This window comes from Neolamprologus brichardi, chromosome 6, assembly GCF_056152115.1.
Source record: "Neolamprologus brichardi isolate AB-2024 chromosome 6, ASM5615211v1, whole genome shotgun sequence".
NCBI lineage: Eukaryota > Metazoa > Chordata > Actinopteri > Cichliformes > Cichlidae > Neolamprologus > Neolamprologus brichardi.
Window position 1 is genome coordinate 35,616,154 of NC_142109.1, and position 24,618 is coordinate 35,640,771.

The 24,618-nt window shown below is 40.2% G+C and overlaps 1 protein-coding gene across 1 annotated transcript in view; it reads right to left on the reverse strand.

The window, feature by feature from the left end:
- Positions 1-24,618, reverse strand: part of sorcs3a (sortilin related VPS10 domain containing receptor 3a) — a 288,360-nt gene that overhangs the window by 72,345 nt on the left and 191,397 nt on the right. Inside the window, exons 5-9 of the mRNA XM_087842211.1 lie at positions 17,843-17,916; positions 15,596-15,660; positions 14,908-15,026; positions 8,775-8,864; positions 8,159-8,338 (exon numbers count right to left, since the gene is read on the reverse strand). Coding sequence (XP_087698337.1) covers positions 8,159-8,338; positions 8,775-8,864; positions 14,908-15,026; positions 15,596-15,660; positions 17,843-17,916 — 528 coding nt within the window. The remainder of the gene's footprint in view (positions 1-8,158; positions 8,339-8,774; positions 8,865-14,907; positions 15,027-15,595; positions 15,661-17,842; positions 17,917-24,618) is intronic.

Sequence of the window (24,618 nt, forward strand, 5' to 3'; positions counted from 1 at the left end):
AGAACTTTATGTGGCCAGCAGCATCCCCCCCTTTCTTTCCTCCCACATGACTTTCTTTAAGACACAGCGAAGGACGCAGATCTCAGTTCCAAAGCACAAATTACTCTGAAATGCGCTGATTTGCCGCCTTCACGCCACGCTGATTGCTGCTATTTGCTGTGAGCGAGTGGAAATGGAACAAAGAATATTGCGTGACAGTTGTGCAGCAGCTCTTCAACCCAGCCGACCAACAACCAGCTGCTTTTAATAACGTGAGCACTGTTGGTGAGCTGGCTGTTGGTAAAGATTTGGCATTAACTTTTAGATTTTGCGTTTGAATTTGGGTTTAATCTGCTTTGCTCTAGCACACACTGAGTTACACTGACTGATTAGCACCGACTGCTCATGGATGGTGTGGGAATAAGCCTATTTTTGCATTTCCAAAAATACCAACACAAGCCCTGGCAAAAGTGTCGCCTCACCTGGAACGTGTACAAACAGCTTTTGTTTTTTTCCTCTGTAGCAAACAAATTAACCCTTTAAGACCTACCATAGAACCAAGTCCGCCAGAGCTCACATTATATTTTTACATGCTGTGGAGCCATTTTTGGGAGCATTTCAAGTTGCTATACATCAATACAACCATTACAGCCTAAATTTTAATAATATGTCTGCATTAAGTGCATAGTAATTACAAAAATTGCAAAAAAGTGCAATAAACTACAAAAAAATTGAAAATCGTTTTTGTTTTTTAACATATATTTCTAGTTAGAGAAATTTAAGAGGCTTATCCCTCAAAACTGTAAATACAAAAAAGTTGCACAAAATAGTTTCCCACCACAGGAAATTTATTTTGAGTGTCTTCATAGTTTTATTTTTGAAATACACCAATTTTTATATACTGCAGGAAAAACGAAAATAAATATTATAATACAAATTTGCAAAAAAGCAGCATATGCATCAAAAATAAACTATTTCCAGCAGTGCAATATGAGTCCTAAGCATCTCAGAAACCACACAGAAAGTCATAAAGTCAAACATAACTTTTAAAAACACCAGTATAGGCTCATGAGGCCCTGATGGTAAAAAACTACATTTCTGCAAAATGACGTCACTTCCGGTTTTAGGCAGGTCATGGTGGACATGCGATAGTTCACGCTGATGGACGTAGGAAGTGTTACAAACAGCTGATCGGATCGGCAAAGCGTGTTTCTGGAATATTATGTTTTTGTAGCTGCAAGTGCTTTTTATGCAGTTTTTGCAAAGCTATATGTGGAAGGAAACTGTGACCGAGGACAAGCTGATGGCATAAGATGTAAGTACAACTCCTCCGGTTTCATATGCAAAAAAAATTATTGCGCTAGCTCACGTGGTTGCAGAGCTACCGGGATTTAAAAATAGTTACGCAAAACAGAGCGTGCTGCTCTGACCGGCTTTAAAGGGTTAAATGATATTGTTTTAATTATTTTGTGGTTTTTGTGGTTTTTTTAGATTAAGCACAGGAAACTAAATGTGGAATCATCATTATAAATGTTTAATATTTTCTTGCATGTCCTCGGACTTTTATGTTGGGCTGAATTAGTTGGGCCAGGTTCCAACTTTCTTTAATAGTGTTATGACTGCAGTTCGCTGTTCATGGACCATTTTTGTGCAAAAATCAATATCCATCCTCATTTATTGTATTTTTGGTGTATTTCATGCTATAATGATCACTTAATAAAGTATTATTACTAATTATTACACAAGAACTGTTTTGTGGTTTGTTTGCAACAGAGCAAAAGAGTCAGAGGAACATTTTCTGAGTGTCTGAGATCTAATTTTGAGGTTTTGCCAACAGTGTGTAGAAGACAAATGAAATGTCTCTAATGCAATTAAACATCAATATGAATCGATTTTAGTGGATCTGCAAAAGATTTCATTTTGCTTTAGCCTGACCTAATTTTCAAAGAAGGGCCACAGATTTATAGAGCTGGAAGCAGAGAATAAATGAGATTTTTTATTGATTGTCAGTCCTTGGAAAACTTTTCTATTAAGATTACCCAGAAAAGGAACAAATACTGTCCTATATGACCCTTCACCTATGTCACCTAGTTCTTAATGCCACTGCTAAACGTACGAGTTTGTTTTGTATGAGATTTTCAAATTGCTTTTAGCCAAAAACATGGTACGAAGTATGCTCTAAACCAATTTTGCATCTGGCTCTTCAGGTAAATTATTGTTAACCACCAGTCTAATTTACAGCCATCTTTAAATTACACTAAAGGTTTGTTCATGGTCTGCATTTCAGACAGTGGTGCTGGGATCTTTTTAAAGTTATGAATACAGAAAAGTACCGTCAGATAATCCACCATGCAGTACCATCTATGGTAAATGGTCTGTATTTGTATAGCGCTTTTCTAGTCCCTAAGGACCCCAAAGTGCTTTACACATCCAGTCATCCACACATTCACACACTGGTGATGGCAGCTACATTGTAGCCACAGCCGCCCTGGGGCGCACTGACAGAGGCGAGGCTGCCAGACACTGGCGCCACCGGGCCCTCTGACCACCACCAGTAGGCAACGGGTGAAGTGTCTTGCCCAAGGACACAACGACCGAGACTGTCGGAGCCGGGGCTCGAACCGGCAACCTTCCGATTACAAGACGAACGCCCAACTCTTGAGCCACGATCATCTAGAAAGTCCTTGATTAGAAACAGCTTCAAACAGCAACATTATTGGAGCACTGCGAAATCATCTTGTTACGTCCCTCTGCAGCCTCTAATCTGCTCGGTGTGTTCAGCTGGTGCTAATTGGCCACACCTAGTCAGGTGTGGATAAAAGCATACCTGAGGCAAGCTTCCCAGAGAGCTCACTTGTCTTTGCCTTGGTGGCACCAGCCATTTTAGCTGACCTGATATTCCATTTTAAGACAAAACCTCTGTTCACCTACACTCTGGTATTCGTCTCCTTTTTTATGTTGCGGCTTTGAGCCGGGTCGTAACATAAGTGGGGGCTCGTCCGGGATCTATTTTCCGGAGCTATAGACAGCGCTGGTGCTTGGTACAATGTTACTGCCTTGTATTTAAGTATGGATTTCGACTTAGAAGATTTCATTCGTGCTCCGAGACCTGAGAAGGTTGAGTTATGTCGTAAAGATGACTTATTGAGTATTGTGCCACACTTTGATATTTCAGTAAAGAAATATAGTGCGAAAAAGGAAATTAAGGGTATTATCTTACAACGTTTAGTTGAGTTGAAAATCTTGACTTTTCGTCTCAAAAGCAAAGAACAACACAAACATCAGCCAGCATCCAAGGAAGATGTTTGAATGTCCTTCAAGGAGCCAGAAGAACTATTCCTAAAGACTATTTGCAGAAATGACAGACAGCTGTTTCAGAATAAAGGTGGTCGTACCAAAAAAATGACTTTCAAGGTTGTTTAAATTGTACAAACACTGTTTTTGTATGTACACGTTTCAATACACTCATGGATGGAAACATAAAGAAATGGGGGATAACTCAAGTAATGCAGTTACTGTGCTGTTCTCTTGCTCTTAAGTGAACATACAACCTTACATCTGACAACACGACCTTGTGAGCACCATCTGCCAGTACTCCATCCATCAGCTGGTTGTGGTGGTGTGATAGAAAATGTTGTTGATCCATTTTTTTACTGATGAGTGGAAGGTTCTCGGTATCCTGATTTTGTCTTCATATCATCCTCTTTACTTGTTTGCACAGAATGTTCTGAATGTATTCTGTGACCACGGCCGGCTGATAACTTGTTCCTATAAATGATTAGGGATGCACCGATACTGGTATCGGGTATCGGGGCCGATACTGTAAAATGTGTGTGTACTCATACTCGTAAAAGTTAACCGATACCACGAACCGATACCAACTTATTTCATTAATCAGAGGGTGGCTTGTCATTTCTGTTGTAGTTTTTTAGATTGGCCACTAGGGGGACACCCCGCGCTAAACAGGCACAGGGTTAGATGAGTGAGACTGGCAGCCCCAGATAAAAAAAGAGAAACTGGAGGCTGCTGTAGCTAGGCTAAACAAAATGTCAGCAGTGTGGACCGGAACAGCCAACTTAGGTTTTGGAAAAGCGATGAAAAATGTCAAGAGAAAATCCACGGGCAGTGTGTGTGTGTGTGGAAGAAGTATCGGTTTTTGTACTCAGTATCGGCAAGTACTCAGATCCAAGTATCGATATCGTATCGGTTTGAAAAAATTGGTATCGTTGCATCCCTAGATTCTATGCTTGTTGTTATTCTCGCTCAAATACCGTGTGAGTGGAAGGCTCTCGATATCCTGATTTTGTCTTCATATCATCCTCTTTACTTGTTTGCACAGAATGTTCTGAATGTATTCTGTGATCACGGCCGGCTGATAACTTGTTCCTATAAATGATTCTATGCTTGTTGTTATTCTCGCTCAAATACCGTGCAGAATGCTGCCGACGTCTATTGTTGTTTGTCAAGTTTGCAAAGACAAATTAAAATCTCAGAGAGACGGCTTGTTTGTGTCCAGATTGATTTCCATAACAGTAGTAAGCAGTTTTGCACTGAAGTGGACAATCATAGTCTACGAGCAAACCGCTCACTAGAACATTAATGAGAATATAACAAAAAGATCCAAGATTGTGCATCGACACCGCACAGTTGGGTCTGGCATGTATTTGATGTCAATAGTTGGTCTGAATCATCTGTTGAACGTTGCGTTGTTGGGTTTGCACTTGCTGGTGGGAAAACGCAGCCATGAATAACCACATTTATCTCGAGAATCAGTATCATCCAGATCATTAAATACTCTCCACCGACAACAACCCACTAAATGTCTTCAATCAATCATCCTGAACTGTTTATTGTGAGAGAGATAAACGATTTTTGATACAATGAACTCCACACAATCTGAGTGCTAATCGTCAAAGAGCCACCTGCTAAGCTCAGACTGAAGGAAGGTTTAGCAGGTGATGTAGAGCCCTGATGTCAACAGAAAATTAGTTTGCACAACAAAAGCTCATGATTACAAAAATTGCCCTTATCCAATCTCATTGACAATAAAATAATCCCTCTAATTCTGGAGATAATTGTCCAATTTTCTGTGTGGGGGGGAAAAAAGAATAATTGATTTGTGGAGGGAGGGTGCACAAAGAACAGAGGCCCTCTGGGAAGAGAAACGACTTCTAACAAAACAACTTTCACATAGTTCGCCGTCTCCGATTGGAGCTGCAGCTTCTGTCGGAAACGTCGCCTGTGTGACGAACGGTTTGTCACAGAGCAGCAACAATAAACGAGATGAATTCTGTCGCACATATCTTTCCTTGTGTAATGGGTCTGAATTATCAGGGTAGCAGTGTGTCATCTCTCTTGTTTAGGTTCAGATCGAGAAACGTGGCCGAGCCAAACACGATTAAAGCGCCTTGTCGTGCTGCTTGGTTAAACGCCTTAACAACTGCTGCATGGAAATAGAAACTGCGCACACACTCACGTATGCACATACTGTTCAGAGCAAGTAATGGCATTGTTAATTACCGTCCTGCTGTTACTGCTGCTGGCCAATATCTCACTTCCTTCCACACTCTCTCAGTCACACCTGCCAGTGTAGGACTGATAAACCGGCTTCACCCGGGAGTGGAGAAGGGAATTCGACTATGAATACAAAACTGTATAGCAGGCAGTAGGTTAGCTAACAAGGTCGTTACAAGTCCAAAGCTGCATGGCAGTGCAGCCCCATTAAATGCACTCTTTACACTGTATGCATGTTTGCAGGGTGGAAGCTCGCAGCCTGAAATGCAAACCTGGCTCTGAGAAGTTACAGCAGTGCTGTTGCACACGACTGCAGGTTTTATTAGTATTCATGTTTGTTAAATGGATGGAACAGTATCATCATCATCATCATCATCAATATTAACCACAGTTTATCTTGTCTTTATAATAATGCATATGAATTATCCTAATGCAACAAGCACAGATACGTTTTGCCTAATTTAATGCAGAAAACTAGTGTGTACACACACACACACAAAGCCAAAGACTGAAGTGAGCTAAAATCTGTAAATGGAGCGTACCTTATTAAAAAGCCTGCGTTATTTTGTGTTGATAGCAGTGATAATAAATGCACAATGAATAAAATATGTAAAATAGCTCTAAGTAAGCAGCAGGAAAAAGAAAAAAGCCAAAAGTTTCCAAATCCCTTCTGTTTGTACCGAAGAGATGACCTCTTCTCCGGGTCGAATGGTTCAACTGGCTGATATGACGGGCTGAGACAGCGATATTAGCGATTATTCATCCAGTCACCTGCCAGGTACTTTTTATTAAGTGCCTGCTTAAGGATTACTGCTTTTTTAAAGGCTACTTTCTGCTGGCGTCCGTGTCACTTTTCACCAGAGCAATACAATAGCTGCCAACAGCGCTTTTTCTCACTGTCATTACTCCATATTGATTGATTGATCTTGATGTTAGACGTCTAATTCCGGTGCTGCTGAGTTACTGTTGACGACAAAACTAACCACAACGATCTGGCTGCTAATAACAGTTATTGCTGATGTGTTAGAGGCGTGTTTGATTCTGGAGCTCTTAATTTACACTAGCACTAAAGTCATATTGTTTTCACAGTGTGAGCTGATATTCAATAGTAATACCTCACATTGAGTTAATGTTCAAATAAAAATGCTGAAGACTTCAACAACAGCTAAAAGAAAAAAGCTTCTGTGTACCACACTGTCAGATATTTGGTTAAAATTCATATATTTAAAGCGTGTCTATCATACTTTCCCTTAATTTCTGTCAGTGTCTGTGAACAAACACTACCAATACTATCCAAACAATCCCTAATAGTCAAAAGCTCAGACTATTCTAAATGCTCAGTAGGGCTGCCACAATTAGTCGACTAGTCACGATTACGTCGACTATTAAAATCGTCGACGACTGATTTAATAGTCGACGCGTCGTTTGAAGCTTTGTAAGATCCCAAAAGACGCAGGAATAAGTAGTAGGATTTAAGAGTGTAATAACGGACTGAAACAGAAGATGGCAGCACTGCATGTACAAGGATGCCAGCTGCCGTTAAACCCCGAAGAAGAAGAAGCTCTGTCCCAGAATTCATAGCGCAGCCCAGCTCAGTTTCCAACAATGGCGGCAGCTAGTTAGTTTTAATATTACTCTTATTATTCTTTCTGGGTCACAAAATAAACGTTTAACATATTTTCAGGCGAGAATGTAGCTGTGTAAACCTCAAATATCTGCTCAGTTTATCAAGACACCACATATTTTCAAAAGCGCTCCGACGTTTTCGGAGACGTCTGTTACCCACTAGCTCGATAGCTAGCCGGGGGCTAGGCTAACTAGAGCCGTGAGAACACCGGACTCCCGCAAATCGTTTTCAACCCATCGCCGTCTTTCGCTACTCAGGTTAAACATGATATATAAGTTACTTAGATAACTTAAAAATGTTATTGTTTGGCTTTTTTTTTAGTATTTTATTTGTTCCTGAGTGAATCTGTTTGGCTGAGATTAAAGTTATAGTTTTTACACAGCTGAATAAACGTCAAGCAGACAGCTGATTATCAGAAGTGTGAGATGCTCGAGAATTTACTCCGGTGTCCTGTTATATTTTAGACAGCAAGGAGTTTATTAAACTTCACCGAAACAATCTACAGATGTCATTAAAATTTAATAAACTATCATCTTGTCTTTATTTTTAGTTAGCACATACCTTAAACAGTTCAAGCTGTAAGCTAATGATAGTTATATAAGAGCAAGTGCATGCTGGTGCAATAAGCTGTATGTTTTACGTCCAATATCCATTGGACGTAAAACATACAGCTTATTGCACCAGCATGCACTTGCATGATCTGATTAGTCGACTAATTGCAAAAATAATTGGTGACTAGTCGACTATCAAAAAAATGTGGCAGCCCTAATGCTCAGTCACAGTTCAGCTCTGTTTGGTCACCTCATTCACTCGTGCTGTCTGTGGACACAGTAACCTGTATTTCACACCTTTTGTTGATTGTGATTTTGTTTTTGCAGTGAAACAGCTCTTCTCCAATAATGTCGACAAACACATCTACCCGTATCTGTTCACCATATCGCAGATCTAATGAGTGAAAATAATACTAATCTCCGTAATTCCCCATGAATTCATTATTTCAGAATCCACACAGGGTGACTAATTTCATCAGGCGTCTACCTCGTATAGGTCTAGCATCTGGTTCCCTCCAATGCCCCTGGTGGTCTTGACATTTTCCATGGCCAAGGTGAAGTAGATCCCTCTGGTGTCAGACAGGTAGAGGTTGTAGGTGTCGTTCTGGTTCCATTCCTGCACTGCAGCAAATACCTGCTTCTCGTCGGTGCTGACGATGTGTAAATCCTATCAAGAGAGCGGGGGGAGAGATTAAGAAGAGTTATGACCGGAGGCGGAGAGGTGACGGATTAGAACATGCTGACCCCGTGGGACTGGTCATGAGATCAATGCTTGGGTGTGAATATAAATGGTTGATGACATACTGTAAAGAATGGGCCTTTTTCTTAATATGGAGTAAGTTATATAAGTATGAATGGAAATGGGCAGCGACCTATCAGAAAATAGAAGCTGTTTAGACGAACCTTATATAAATAAAAATGTCTTACATTATATTATACCTTTGTTTGGTTTTACCAATGAATGGAAGCTCCAGAGAAATGGAAAGATGTGATCCAAACCCTGACCCTAAACAAGTCACTGGTGAGCTGATGGGTGTGTCATAGGTTAAAAGCATTTATGTGTGTCATCATCATCATCATCAAGTAAAGGCACTGCAGCTTACCTTAGGCAGGGAATATTTGGGCAGCTTGATTTGTATAAACGGCTCCCTCTTGTAGGACACATAATATGTGGCTCGTCCTGATGTAGGAACCTAGAACATACAATACTCTATTAACCCTTTAACCACCTTACCATAGAACCAAGTCCGCCAGAGCTTATATTATATTTTTACATGCTGTGGAGCCATTTTTGGGAGCATTTCAAGTTGATATACATCAATACAACCATTACAGCCTAAATTTTATTAATATGTCTGCATTAAGTGCATAGTAATTACATAAATTGAAAAAAAGTGCAATAAACTACAAAAACATTGAAAATCGTTTTTGTTTTTTAACATATATTTCTAGTTAGAGAAATTTAAGAGGCTTATCCCTCAAAACTGTAAATACAAAAAAGTTGCACAAAATAGTTTCCCACCACAGGAAATTTATTTTGAGTGTCTTCATAGTTTTATTTTTGAAATACACCAATTTTTATACACTGCAGGAAAAACGAAAATAAATATTATAATGCAAATTTGCAAAAAAGCAGCATATGCATCAAAATAAACTATTTCCAGCAGTGCAATATGAGTCCTAAGCATCCCAGAAACCACACAGAAAGTCATAAAGTCAAAGATAACTTTTAAAAACACCAGTATAGGCTCATGAGGCCCTGATGGTAAAAAACTACATTTCCGCGAAAATGACGTCACTTCCGGTTTCGGGCAGGTCATGGCGGACATGTGATAGTTCACGCTGATGGATGTAGGAAGTGTTATGAACAGCTGATCGGATCGGCAAAGCGTGTTTCTGGAATATTATGTTTTTGTTGCTGCAAGTGCTTTTTATGCAGTTTTTGCAAAGTTATATGTGGAAGGAAACTGTGACCGAGGACAAGCTGATGGCATAAGATGGAAGTACAACTCCTCCGGTTTCATATGCAAAAAAAATTATTGTGCTAGCTCACGTGGTTGCAGAGCTACCAGGATTTAAAAATAGTTACGCAAAACGGAGCGTGCTGCTCTGACTGGCTTTAAAGGGTTAATTAAATACATTATGCTATGCAGCGTTTCTCGCTGTTACGCAGAATTTTATATAGTGTGAAGTATAGTTTGGAGGGTGCAGGTGTGCAGCTCAAAAGGAGTATAGATGCTTGTACACATCTAATTCATGATGAGACTTTTTCCACACCCATGTGATCAGCAGTATGACAGTGCACCCGAATCGATCACCTGTAGCGCACTAGTGATTATTATTAACCGTGTTTCCACGTTGTCACCAGCCTTGTGATTTTCGTCCTCATACTTCACTGTCTGACAAGAATTTTGGTACCAGAAACTTTCTGGTTTCCACGTTTGTCCAGTTGATTGAGAACGCTGTGGTTGTATTCAGGCAGTCAGTCCATGTGGAGAGCAAAACAAAGGACTGCCTTTACAAAAAACACAGTTTCAACAGCCATGAGCTATTTTTTTATTAGCTTTTTAAATTGCCAACAACATCTGAGAGAAAAGTAGATACTGGTCCAGTTCTCTGTTGCGGTTACACACCTTGAATTGAAGCTGAAACAATCAGATCTTCATGGTTTCATTTAAAATTCATTGATGTTTTGTTAATAGTCGTGCAAATAATGCAAGTGTTCCAGTGCTTATGGATCTGATGTACACATAAAAGTTTTTAATGTGTGTGTTTGGTGGTTAGAAGTGAAACTGGAAGCCTTTTATGTGTGAACATTCGATGATATTTCTGTGGTTGTATTTGTATCTTACAGCCCAGTAACAGTGGCTCCATATAGTAGTTTCACATTCATTTGCCAAGTGAAAAGTTGTTGCTTCAGTTCCAGCCAGAACCACAAATCCCCTTTGGAGTCGTGCCAGGAAGGGGATCCGGCGTAAAACTGTGAAATGGGCTACCTGCTGTGAGCACACTTTGTGACGAGGAAACAACCAAAGTAAGCCATCTATAATCCAGTTTTGAGTTCCCTCCCCAGACGCCTTAACACCCACTCACATCCTGGGCCATCTGACCTCAGGAATTCGCATGATAAGGTGGGGCCACGTCACAATGAGCTCACCCGAAACCCTGGCTGATTGGGACCCACACCCAGTTTCACACCTTGGCTCAGGCGATTAGAGGATCATCAGGGGGTCCTTTTGTCCCTCTGTGGGGGGAAACTCCCACTAGGTTTATATCTGGGACTCTCCACCATTTGACCTTAGAACTGAAGAAGCTTCTCGGATGAAGGTGAAACGTCTTCAAGCAACTTAAAGAAGTCCAGACGCTTTTCTTTGCAAGCTCCTTTGACTACGATGACCTGGATGACTGAGAACCTTCAATAACAACTGATTAAAAATGAACAACAATCCAAATCTTATAAGATTAAATGAGACTTTTGTCCTCACGGTATAATACGTGATACACGTCCTTCTATACTCCTCGAACACACACAACACAGCACTCAGAAGCTGCAGCTTCACAAGTACTCTGTTTAATCTGCACTGGTCACTCCACTTTATTGTTATTGATATTTATATTTAAAAGTGCAATGCTGTAATTTTCTGCTGCTCATTCCTGTGCAATGTCCCATCTGCCCCCCCGTCATATTTCTTTTCAAGATTTTCTTATTTAATCACTAGTGTACATATATTTATATTTATAGATACATATATATTTAGTCATCTTTTCTCTTTTACCATGTCTCTCTAATATTTAGCTCCTTACTATTTTTATATTTTATTTTATTTTATTATATTTTATTTTATTTTATTTTATTTTATTATATTTTATTTTATTAAATTATATTATATTTTATTTTATTATATTTTATTATATTTTCTTCTACTGTATCATGCTGCTGAGTGACTGCTGCTCGTCAAACACATTTCATTGCCATGTTGACCCTGTGCTAACTTGCATATGACAAATAAAACTGAAAACTGAAACTGAAGCTTTGAGTCTCAGGATACTTTGCTTTTTCCAAGTAGCAGTTCTCTCTGACTCTCAGATTTGCGGCTGATAAACAAATGCAGAGGAGAAGAATGTGTCACCTCATTACTGACATCAATTTGTCTAAACAATTAAAGTTTGGGAAAAAGTACACATCAATTTCTGGCTTTTCCACCTGCTTATTTTCAATGCAAAGCTGGATATTGTGGCAACCCAGGAGTCTTTTCTTTTTTATTCTATTTATTTTTAACTCAGGCATTTATAGCAATCTCCTGGCTTGGATTCAGAGGATGCAGCTCAGGTGTCAATGCACTGGTGGTTTCAAAGTGGACTTTGGTAAATATCTCGTAGGAGAATCAATAGTCTCATTATTCTTTGTCAAGAGAAATCTTTAAGTTACCTAACTGAGCCTCATCTGCTGTCTAGGAAAGAAAAAATCACATCCTAATGGTCCTTTGCAAACACCCTAAGCTGTTAGCTTATGCAGCACGGAAACACGGGAATGGTGGGTGATGGAGAATTGTCATTAGGCGCAAGACCACAGAAGACAGAAGCACTTTGTACAAATAGAGAAGCTCCCAGCAAAGTGAGACTGCAGGTTCATAACCTACTTTTCTTCCCTGTCAATAACACTATGAATTTCATTAGAGGAAAACCTTCAAATCAGAGCTTGTGGTTCTCAACTAAAGAGAAGTGAAGTCAGCATTAATGTTGTGCGACAGAGGCGATTCTTTTACCGATCTCGCAAGCGTTGCGAGTGGTCCAGCAGAGAGAAAACACTGAGCGCTGAGAGGAAATATAGCAGCCTAGCAGCGAGTGCTGTAGAACAGTCCCACATGCAATCGAGTGAAGGAGCAAGAGATCGATGGCTGGGTAACCAGAGGCAGTTTGAACTTTAAGAGGAATTGGTATGATGGATTTTTTTCCCATCCCTTTCAGGATCTTTCATCTGTGACGCATACGTGCTAAAATGTGGAGGTGCTTGAATTGAAGGGGTGGTTCTGGTTGAGTGCTTGTGAGTTTATTTGAAAGACTTCAGAGAGGTCAAACAGGATTGAAGGATCTTTGGAGAACCACTCTATTTCTTTGTCTAATGTGCTGCCAAGGGCAGAAAAGGTTTCGGTGGAAGGACTTGCCTGCAGGTGAGTCAAGCTGAGTTTCTGAACCCACCCATTCTCTACTGAATAAAACATTTAGCAGGATCAAACAGCAAGAGAATTTACAACTCCTGCACTTCAAAATCATGATATCAATTAATAATATTAACTTAAAATGGTATTCAGAACATCCAGCTACGATTATAAAATACATCGTTGGATGACTCAATTTCTGTCGGCTGTGAAGAGGTGAAAGGGGTCAGGGTCTTTGGAGGACTTGGGAACTAGTTTGTTTTGCCAGTGTCGAGCACAGGTGCCATCTGCTGTAGTTGTTGCTGTGAAACCTGAAAATCATGTTTTTTGCAGGTGGTTTAACCCTTTAAGACCTACCATAGAACCAAGTCCGCCAGAGCTTATATTATATGTTTACATGCTGTGGAGCCATTTTTGGGAGCATTTCAAGTTGATATACATCAATACAACCATTACAGCCTAAATTTTATTAATATGTCTGCATTAAGTGCATAGTAATTACATAAATTGCAAAAAAGTGCAATAAACTACAAAAAAATTGAAAATCATTTTTGTTTTTTTAACATATATTTCTAGTTAGAGAAATTTAAGAGGCTTATCCCTCAAAACTGTAAATACAAAAAAGTTGCACAAAATAGTTTCCCACCACAGGAAATTTATTTTGAGTGTCTTCATAGTTTTATTTTTGAAATACACCAATTTTTATATACTGCAGGAAAAACGAAAATAAATATTATAATGCAGATTTGCAAAAAAAAGCAGCATATGCATCAAAATAAACTATTTCCAGCCGTGCAATATGAGTCCTAAGCATCCCAGAAACCACACAGAAAGTCATAAAGTCAAAGATAACTTTTAAAAACACCAGTATAGGCTCATGAGGCCCTGACGGTAAAAAACTACATTTCTGCAAAATGACGTCACTTCCGGTTTCGGGCAGGTCATGGCGGACATGCGATAGTTCGCGCTGATGGACGTAGGAAGTGTTATGAACAGCTGATCGGATCAGCAAAGCGTGTTTCTGGAATATTATGTTTTTGTTGCTGCAAGTGCTTTTTATGCAGTTTTTGCAAAGTTATATGTGGAAGGAAACTGTGACCGAGGACAAGCTGATGGCATAAGATGTAAGTACAACTCCTCCGGTTTCATATGCAAAAAAAATTATTGCGCTAGCTTACGTGGTTGCAGAGCTACCGGGATTTAAAAATAGTTACGCAAAACAGAGCGTGCTGCTCTGACCGGTTTTAAAGGGTTAAGAAGATGCAGCTATGATGTGATGTTTGCAAGACTTGTAGCCACCGTCTCATCAACATCGATTTTTAAAAAGACAAACTGATAATGAGAAACCAAAACCAGATCCACCTTCTTCCTTCTACCTGAAACATTTTTAGCACATATCAAATACCACTTCAGTTTTTGTTGAGGAAAATCTGAATAAAACCGGCATTGCCATGGACTAGGTGTGTAATTATCCCAACGTTTCCTGTTGACTTTTAAATGCATGAAACCTCATTTGCACAATGTCAAAGTAAATAATATTCACGCTGGAGAGGAAATTAAAATACAACCCATAAATTGCATCGGTGTTACTTGGGATTCAGGACATTACCATTTCAGATTTTTCTGTTACACAAATCGTGATTAATATGACACACCACTCTGTGGCTAGGATGAATATTAAAACTGCTCACACAGGAAAACAAAGCACAAATGTTCAGTTGAGGTTAACATAAAATGATTTTTACATATTTTATTCCTGCCAAGTGAAATCATTTGCAAATAAAAACTCATACCAGAAATAGCATGACAGGAAAGAAACACCTGAATTTAGCAATATTTTAAATACATTTCAACAGATCAAAAACTATTTGAGGTCGGCTGTAGCGCAAAAGTTCCTAAAGTCACTCTGCCCTTAATGGCCATTTATCTAAAAGCCATTCAAATCCACACTTGCAGTTTATGCAAAAAGCTGAGTGTGCTTCTCAATATAGGAGATATACCGTATCTTGCATATCTTTAAATATGCATAATTAATCATGCATCAGATAGTGATGGGACAGAGTGTACAAAGCCCTACCTGAATGAATATGTAGTCATCTTGAACCACCAAAGAGCTGATGTCAATGTAACCGGGGAACGGGTAGTTCCTGTTAGCTTCTGTGCACATCTGAGCTCTGCACGTGACATACTGCACATCTGTCACATAGGAAGAAATGCAGGATTAGCATTATGTATTCTGTTAGTCCGTATATACAGAACAACAGCTGTAGCAAGATTTTGTAACGAGTGTCTTTGTAAGCTAACCATTTCCTTCCCAATTAGATCAAATGATTTTTTTATCTTATTTGCAGAGTGCAGAGAGTCTCTCTGAATAATTTGCCTCTCTGTGCAGCACCTGATTTATTTTCATTGTGTAGACGCCATAAACAAGCATCTCCATCTGTCAATCATACGACACCAAGAGGTGGAAAAAAAGCAATTCTTGGTCTTTGCAGTGACGCTACACCAACATCACACAGTGGCAGTTTCCCTTATGTTGGCTACAGTATAGACGACCTTGATGTTGTGGCCTTTCAGAGTTACGGTGACGACATTGACAGAATGAGAGGGAAAATAAAAGAAGCCATATTCATCAAGAATCATACGCCGGGTTCATCGGTGGGGCGAGCCAATGCCGTTTCCTTGGGGACGACTTCTTTTCACAAAGAGGAATTCATGCCTATAGACACCTGCTCATTACTCGTCTTTGTGTGTAAGACACCTACTTCCATCTGGTGTGTGAGCTTCCATGTGGACCAGATCTGGCTCCTTGTCTAGGCCCGTGACAGACCTGGGAGAGAATGAAAAAGCAGAATATTAGGAGTTTTTATAAGGATGTAAAGGAGAAGCTACTTCTGTTACTGTTTAATTAGAAATGAAGCTATTGTGCATTTTCTTTTTGCAATGATAGTTGTTCCTTTTAACCCTTTAAGACCTACCATAGAACCAAGTCCGCCAGAGCTTATATTATATGTTTACATGCTGTGGAGCCATTTTTGGGAGCATTTCAAGTTGCTATACATCAATACAACCATTACAGCCCAAATTTTAATAATATGTCTGCATTAAGTGCATAGAAATTACATAAATTGCAAAAAAGTGCAATAAACTACAAAAAAATTGAAAATCGTTTTTGTTTTTTTAACATATATTTCTAGTTAGAGAAATTTAAGAGGCTTATCCCTCAAAACTGTAAATACAAAAAAGTTGCACAAAATAGTTTCCCACCACAGGAAATTTATTTTGAGTGTCTTCATAGTTTTATTTTTGAAATACACCAATTTTTATACACTGCAGGAAAAACGAAAATAAATATAATAACGCAAATTTGCAAAAAAGCAGCATATGCATCAAAATAAACTATTTCCAGCAGTGCAATATGAGTCCTAAGCATCCCAGAAACCACACAGAAAGTCATAAAGTCAAACATAACTTTTAAAAACACCAGTATAGGCTCATTGAGGCCCGGACGGTAAAAAACTACATTTCCGCGAAAATGACGTCACTTCCGGTTTCGGGCAGGTCATGGAGGACATGCAAAAGTTCGCGCTGACGTCTATTCCACCGTAGGAAGTGTTACGAACAGCTGATCGGATCGGCAAAGCGAGTTTCTGGAATATTATGTTTTTGTTGCTGCAAGTGCTTTTTCTGCAGTTTTTGCAAAGTTATATGTGGAAGGAAACTGTGACCGAGGACAAGCTGATGGCATAAGATGTAAGTACAACTCCTCCGGTTTCATATGCAAAAAAAAGTATTGCGCTAGCTTACGTGGTTGCAGAGCTACCGGGATTTAAAAATAGTTACGCAAAACAGAGCGTGCTGCTCTGACCGGTTTTAAAGGGTTAAACATGGTCACACAAATAAATGAACACGTATTTAAACGTTCTCCACCAAACATTTTTGCCTACTATTGGCTCTGTATGAGTACAAACCCCTCCCCCCATAAATCTCAGATCTTAGACATAGTAAGGAGAACAGAGTAAAGCCCAAATCCCATTTCAGCAAAATACAACAATGCAAAGAAATACAATCTCCTTATCTTCGACTGAATGGTACAAGGCCACTACACTCTCTGACTACGACTGTATCTCAGAGAATAATCGTGCTTTCTTGTTCATTTCCCTGCTGGTGGATTAGACTAGATGGATACACCACTCCCATTGTGGTGGTATTTCATAGCCCCTGGAGGCTGATGAGGCCATTGTCTAAATGCGGCCAACTGGAGGACTGCCTAGCCATTGCTAAAGGCTCATCCAGTGTTTAAATGTCCTTGAGGGGGCTTTGGCAGTGAAGGGCGAACTCTACAACGGATTGTGCACACTATTTAGGCTTATGCCACAATGGCAAAGAAAGCTCCAGATTTATGCAAGTTATGGTGCATATAGCCAAAAGCAATCCCAGGCACACCCCAGTCAGAGTGGGGCAGCGAGCACTGAGCTGGAATATATTCGGCCCTACGTTTGTGATGAGTGTGCACTTTCAGACATAGTAGGTACACTGCAGGGGGAGTGAGCAGCAGACATGACTGGATAGGAAGCGACAGGAACGTCCTGGATCCATTATTAGTCATAGCTCATGTATCTGCATGTATGTATCTGTAGAGATTCACCCCTCTTCCTTCTACTGCAAATGCAAAAATAATAATTTGGTCTTGCGGGACGCCCGATATGAACAGGGTGTGAGTGTGAGAAATGAAGTGGAATGCGACATGCCCTCGGACGCCGAATGCAAAACGCATTCTGAAGAAAGAGATTAATCTCTGCCTGATTGTATCAAGGGATAGAAAATGTGCAGAATTTTAGCAGCATCACCAGTCAGTCACATAGCTTGTTCTAAGCCATCAATATCACTTGCTCAGTCGCCCCGAACACGAGCAACACTTTCTGCATTCCTGAGCAAACAAAACTTTGCGGAAGAGGAATGGAACAGAATAAAAAGGGTGGAAAGTGGAGATGTGAGGATGAGTGACTCACCAGTAGAATCTGTTTGGCGTGACGTGTTCGTGGATGAGCTGCCATTTTCTTCCGAAGTCTACCGAACTGTACAGCTGCAGAGATATGAGAGAAAACGAGTCTTTTAGCAGGATGAACATGTTTCTCCATTCATCTGGATTCTAATCACAAGAGATGATGAGTGCTTTTTAGACACGACTGGTAAATTTCAGGGTAAAGGTTAGCCTGGGGCATTATCGGTAGATGGGCTGCCATACCACTGAAATGCTATCATCATCAATGACATCATTCAAGCTAGCATTTTATCACAGACAGAGGCATCTCTATTCCCTTCTCGTGTTACTAATAAGAGGTATAGATCTGAAAATGTAGCATTTATGCAAATAACACACACATATAATTCCCCTCTCGCCTCTGCAGGCAGTATTTGTCTTTCAAGCTCAGGTCCTGGAAGCTTGATGGTCCTGCTCAGCATCTTAGCTCTTCTGGAGAGAAGTCTCGGATGTTGTTCCTATCTTGGGAGTCACTTCATCGAATGCTGCGATTTCCACTGGGACGGCTGCTACCTTCACCCTCCACATCTTTTCGAGTTCTTCTCTCAGCCTGAGCTTGTTCCATGTTCATTCAGTATAGCTACATCTATCACTACAGCCTTCTTCATCTGCTTCTCAACCACTACTATCTGGAATTCCCACAGGATCTTAGCTCGGTCAGTCTTGACCATCCTAAGGGGGGGTCATCGATTTTGACATTCAGACTTCCAGCAACATCTGTATTATACTCGGCACAGGTGTTCCTGTATACTATACTATGGCGTTCCATGTATGCCCTGCCTGCTAGCATCTTGCACCCTGCTGTTATGTGCTGGATTATCTCAGGAGCATCTTTACACAGCCTGCACCTGGGGCCTTCCCTGGGGTCATGCCTGGTGTTGTAGACCTCTGCCTCCTAGATCTCAGACATCTGAGATCTCTCCAGAAGAGCACAGTCCAAGGAACAGCAATAATACTGTGTAGGACCCTCACGCTCTCAGACCTCTGGTAGAAGCCCTGAGCTTAAAGGATAAAGACCGCCCACAGGGAGCCCGTTCTCACTCCCGAGGCGTAACATGCAGACGTTTTGTCAGGTCCCGCGGCGTTCCTGAGGAACGCGAAAGGAGACCTTCGGCGTTCTTATGGTACGTGGCGGGTTATGGCCGAAATCCAGTGCAATGACGCTCCTTGGACGTTCCAGCCCTGTATTCCAGCCCTAAACCTAACCTTATCCCTAGCCCTAACCATAACCTTTTTCCTGATCTTAACCATGACTTTAATTATGTTAAATAGCGTGTTTCTAAGCGATTTGAAGAAAAAGAGCGAACATGTGTAGATTGAGTCCATACGGTTCTCATATTTCCTCATTTTTCCGAGGTCGTCATTTAGGAACGTGGTGGGTAGCCGAAAACGTAATATGTTGACGATTTGTCACCTAGCGTAAAATGTTACGCTTTGGGAGTGAGAACGTGTTGCCACAGGAGTGATAGGGGAATTTTTTAATATAATGTATAAAATGTGGCCAACTTCAGCTTAATGAGTAAGTACTTGAAGATCTTTGGGAGGTTTTGGTCCTAAAAATCAATCTTTTCTCCAAACCCTTACTTCTGTCAATGGAATTTCCACAAATGCTTGGAATGATATATAGCTCAGCTGGCATACAGGATCATAGCATGGAGTCACTGGCCCAATTTTAATGTACTAATTACATTTTCTTGTGCTCGAGCGAACGATTAATAACCCTGGTGCATTTTCCAAGTCTCTATTGATTGATGTTGTAGAAACAGCACCCTTGCTGGGCCTGTGGATTATTATTTCATGCAGCTCTGTGAGTCGGTAGCCCCATTTGAGGGCTATGCTAATGTTCCCACTTGTTGTCTTTTATCACAGCAAATCTGTACTTACTCTGATAAAAAAGATACACATTTGTCACCTGCTGCAAATGTATTTCGTCAGCATTGCAGGGGAAGCTCTATGTCACCAGGTAGGCAGGCTATCATCATCTGATTTAAAGTTGGTGTGATTGATTCACTTATTTGCCTGCCTCTTCATGAACAGAATAAATGCAAATGAGTTAGCTGGGGAGCACCACTTTACAAAGGCAGATATCAAAACACGTGCATCCAAGGACACACACTATGAGCAAGAAATAGAAACAATGCCGACTTTTAATAAACACACTTGGCTCTTAGTTTTTCAACATTTTCATCAGAGCACTGTTCTCAGATATCGTGAGGCCGACGTCAGCTACCAGCCTTCACAGGAGTGGAAGCTCGTCTCTGTTTGTATCCACAATCTTATTCTTTCAACCATCACCCACAGTTGCTGTAAATGATGGTAGAAACGTAGATCGCCAAGTCAATAAATAGCTTTGCCTTCATGTCAGTCGTTTCTGGTCCAGTGTCCACATTACTGAAGATGCTGTACTAATCCATCTGTCAATCAACCACTGGACTTTAGTAAGTCCCCCCACTGGTGAAATACACGCCACCCTTTTCCGGCTGAGACCCATGCTTTCAGACTTGGAAATGCCCTCATGTCGACCAATTTTCAATCGACTGGAAACAGTTCTGGTGGAACTTGAAGCTACCAGGACGACATCATCATAAACAAGCTGTGATATTAACAATATGGAACCCTCTGTCCATAAAAATTATGAAGCGAACAAAGATCAGCTGGATGAAGTAGAAGCCTGGTGTTAAGTCTGTCTTATTGATTTCCTGAATGCTGCAGTTATATCGTGTGAGATGTTGATTCCTGTGCATGAGAGTTTCTATAGAGAGGTGTAAATATGGGCTGTCGGGATACATGAATGTGATGAGGTTGAGAGCCATACAGGCTTTTTTTTCTTTTTGAATTCTTTGTTTTTTGTTTGTTTGTTTTAAATTTCTGTAATTATCAATGTTGTTATTATTATTATTATTATTATTATTATTATGTGTCTGAGGTTATTCTTGAAAGGCATAGATAGAAGAGTGTGCACCTGGGAGTGCTTCTGTGGTCACAATGGCGTGCCATGTTGTGGTTATTTGATGATACTTGCTCTGTCCCATAGTTGTGAGTTTTCCGTTTGTTTGTTTGTTTTTGTTTGTTTTCCAATTTAAAAATGAAAATAAAGCTTAGGGGAAAAAAAGTCTGTCTTATTGCCTTTCTGGAGATGTTGAGGGCCTATCAATAGAACTAATGAAGGGGGGGTTCCAACCTGATTACCCCAAAGAAGTTTTCACCCCTCCCCCACCCAAAGCACAAGACACCAGGATAATTGTTCTTATGGATTTTAACACCAAGTCTGATGAGCTTAACTTATAAATTGTCCTCCAATCTTATTTAACCTCCCAAGATCCGAACTCGTTCATATACATTTTCAATTTCTCTGTGCTATTTGGGCTGATTGAGACCTGATGAATGTATTATTGTAATGTTTTGTAGCTGATTTTTGTTTCTGAGGAAAATGAGATCCACAGTGTCCTCGCAAGTGGATATCAGGCTCTTGTAGAGCAAAATTTAGTATTTTGGTCTAGAAAGCCCAAAATGTGATGTCCACATATGTGGACGCCATGTCCTAGGAGGTTAAAATGGGCAACGAAGCAGGTGATGCTTTAAGGTGTGGACATAGCTTGCAATTGAGAAGTTGCTACTGCTTAAATGTGCAGTATTCTTTCTAAAAAATACTAATACAACAATCAAAATGCTGAAACTGAGGCTTCAAAATAGAGCCATCTAACCAATGAGTGATGTCACTGTAGCTGCATCCATCTTAGTATAAAAGCTATGTAAGCAAACACATCCCCGGCACAACACATGGTAAACAACAGCCTTGAAGAAAAACAATTACCAGAGATCATTTATTTGAATTTCGAGAGCTGAACCTTTCCCTTCCCGTCATGTCTATAAATGTCTACTTGCACCACAAACCCATTTGTTCTCATTTCAGACCGTTTAAAGGAATCGTATCATTTTGGCCAGAAACCATCGAGAAACGGGACAACAGCTGCTTTTCCTCTTATCTTTGGCTCAGAGATGATACTTTTCTTTGCTTTTATCCTCCTTTACAGAAATGTTTCACACTGTCACTCTCCCTAAATGACTTTTACATGTTTGCAATCTTCGGTTAGTGATGAGTTAACAGTTCAGCTTCCCTCTTTATCAAGCTTCTCGGTACAAGCTGCTGCAAATACTGATCATTTCATTTTATTGTAGCTACGAAAACTGGATGCTGCATCTTTGAACCACTGACGTCCACTTCTCCCTTCTACAGTACAACTGATCCTGCTTTCCACTACAGCAGCCACAAAATCCTTCTGTAAGCCGCTGTACACCAAGTATCAATAGGTTAATCTCTGCTGACACCCTTACAAAGCCTCATACTGAATATCTAATAACAAAAATGCTATATGGGGCCTTACAAATACATCCATCTCACTGTCTACGGTTAACTTCTGATCTCCTCTCCTGCAGCATCATCAGACTTCATTTGAAATACATTGACAACCAATAACTGAGTGCTCTGCTCATGAGTGGTGGAGCGGCAGGTCGGCAGGGCTCTCTGCCAGGCCCAAGAACCAATGCTGATCCTCAATGAGGCCTTTCCTACACTGCAGCCTCTGGCCTAGTGTGTTGCTTCATTATTCTCTATTCTATTTACAGTGTTTTCTTCACTCACCTCTTTTCACTAGTGTTTGCACCACTCTGCAGGTCATCAGTAGTTATTAACCCTTTAAGACCTATCATAGAACCAAGTCCGCCAGAGCTTATATTATATTTTTACATGCTGTGGAGCCATTTTTGGGAGCATTTCAAGTTGCTATACATCAATACAACCATTACAGCCCAGATTTTAATAATATGTCTGCATTAAGTGCATAGTAATTACATAAATTGCAAAAAAGTGCAATAAACTACAAAACAATTGAAAATCGTTTTTGTTTTTTTAACATATATTTCTAGTTAGAGAAATTTAAGAGGCTTATCCCTCAAAACTGTAAATACAAAAAAGTTGCACAAAATAGTTTCCCACCACAGGAAATTTATTTTGAGTGTCTTCATAGTTTTATTTTTGAAATACACCAATTTTTATATACTGCAGGAAAAACGAAAATAAATATTATAATGCAAATTTGCAAAAAAGCAGCATATGCATCAAAATAAACTATTTCCAGCAGTGCAATATGAGTCCTAAGCATCCCAGAAACCACACAGAAAGTCATAAAGTCAAAGATAACTTTTAAAAACACCAGTATAGGCTCATGAGGCCCTGATGGTAAAAAACTACATTTCTGCAAAATGACGTCACTTCCGGTTTCGGGCAGGTCATGGAGGACATGCGATAGTTCACGCTGACGTCTATTCTAACGTAGGAACTGTTACAAACAGCTGATTGGATCGGCAAAGCGTGTTTCTGGAATATTATGTTTTTGTTGCTGCAAGTGCTTTTTATGCAGTTTTTGCAAAGCTATATGTGGAAGGAAACTGTGACCGAGGACAAGCTGATGGCATAAGATGGAAGTACAACTCCTCCGGTTTCATATGCAAAAAAAAATATTGCGCTACCTCACGTGGTTGCAGAGCTACCGGGATTTAAAAATAGTTGCGCAAAATGGAGCGTGCTGCTCCGACCGGCTTTAAAGGGTTAATCTCTCTTCCACAGTGTCTCTTTTGTCCTGTCTTCCTTGCCTCATCCCCAGTCAGTCGCAGCAGATGGCTGCCCATCCCTCAGTCTGGTTATACTGGAGGTTGATGTTGTGATTAAATTGAACTTAAACTGAAATCTCTGTAACTGTTTGTCATTCATATTTGGGACAGAGGTCACTGCGAGTGGACGGATGGACAGATGGATAATCATACTACATAGTAATATATATTCTCCTAAAAATATACAAAATATACAACTAACTGAGAGACTAGCTGAGCACACAAATGCCATAAATACCCCATGCATACCCCAGACTCATTGAAAGCATACAAATCATAGAAATATCTGAAGACGGGAGGAACTGCAGTAAATAACACGTCTGATCTTAAAGCTGTGGACCATTAGTTTAGCTGTTTCACACTTTACCTGTAAATATTTTTCTTTTATAGTCACAAGTTGGTTGTTGTTAATTTGCGGGTGCTCATCCTAGAAATGCATCATAGCACAACTGTGTGCAAACCTGTTCCTAACCACACCTGAGAAAATAATCATTGGCAGCTGACAGCCGCCTTGATGAGCCCTTATCAGTTTTCTCTTTTCTGTCTGTTGTTTTATTTGCTCCAGTGAAGCCTGAGTGTTGATGGTGATGAGCAGTCCCACCATTTATTAAAGGGTTTTTGTCATTTAAACAAAGCAGTGTGCTTTGCTGTTTTTATATTGTGAATTATTGATCAAAAGGCTTTACATGTTTAACCTCTTAAACTGTAGGTTTATTCTGAACTCCATACTTTTGAGAGACATTCATAAAACTATAAAGGAGACCAATGCATTCATCGTTGTGTCCAATGTGTTTTTAAGGCATGGATCTGTTATTAACTGCAGGCAAACATTTGTCCAAGTCTTTATGAAGTTGCACAGAGTCTAATAAAGTACAGCACCCATAGGCACATATTCTGCAGAAAATTTGATTTCTGATTCATTCAAGCTCAGTAAAGAAAGATTCCCCACTGGAGGCTTTTGGTCGGTGTAACGGGGCGACAGGCAGGGTCCCTCATCACTTTGGACAGTGACATATGATGGCAGTGGGCAGGCACAGCCTATCCTCTCTCCATTCATCAGTTCAATGACATCTT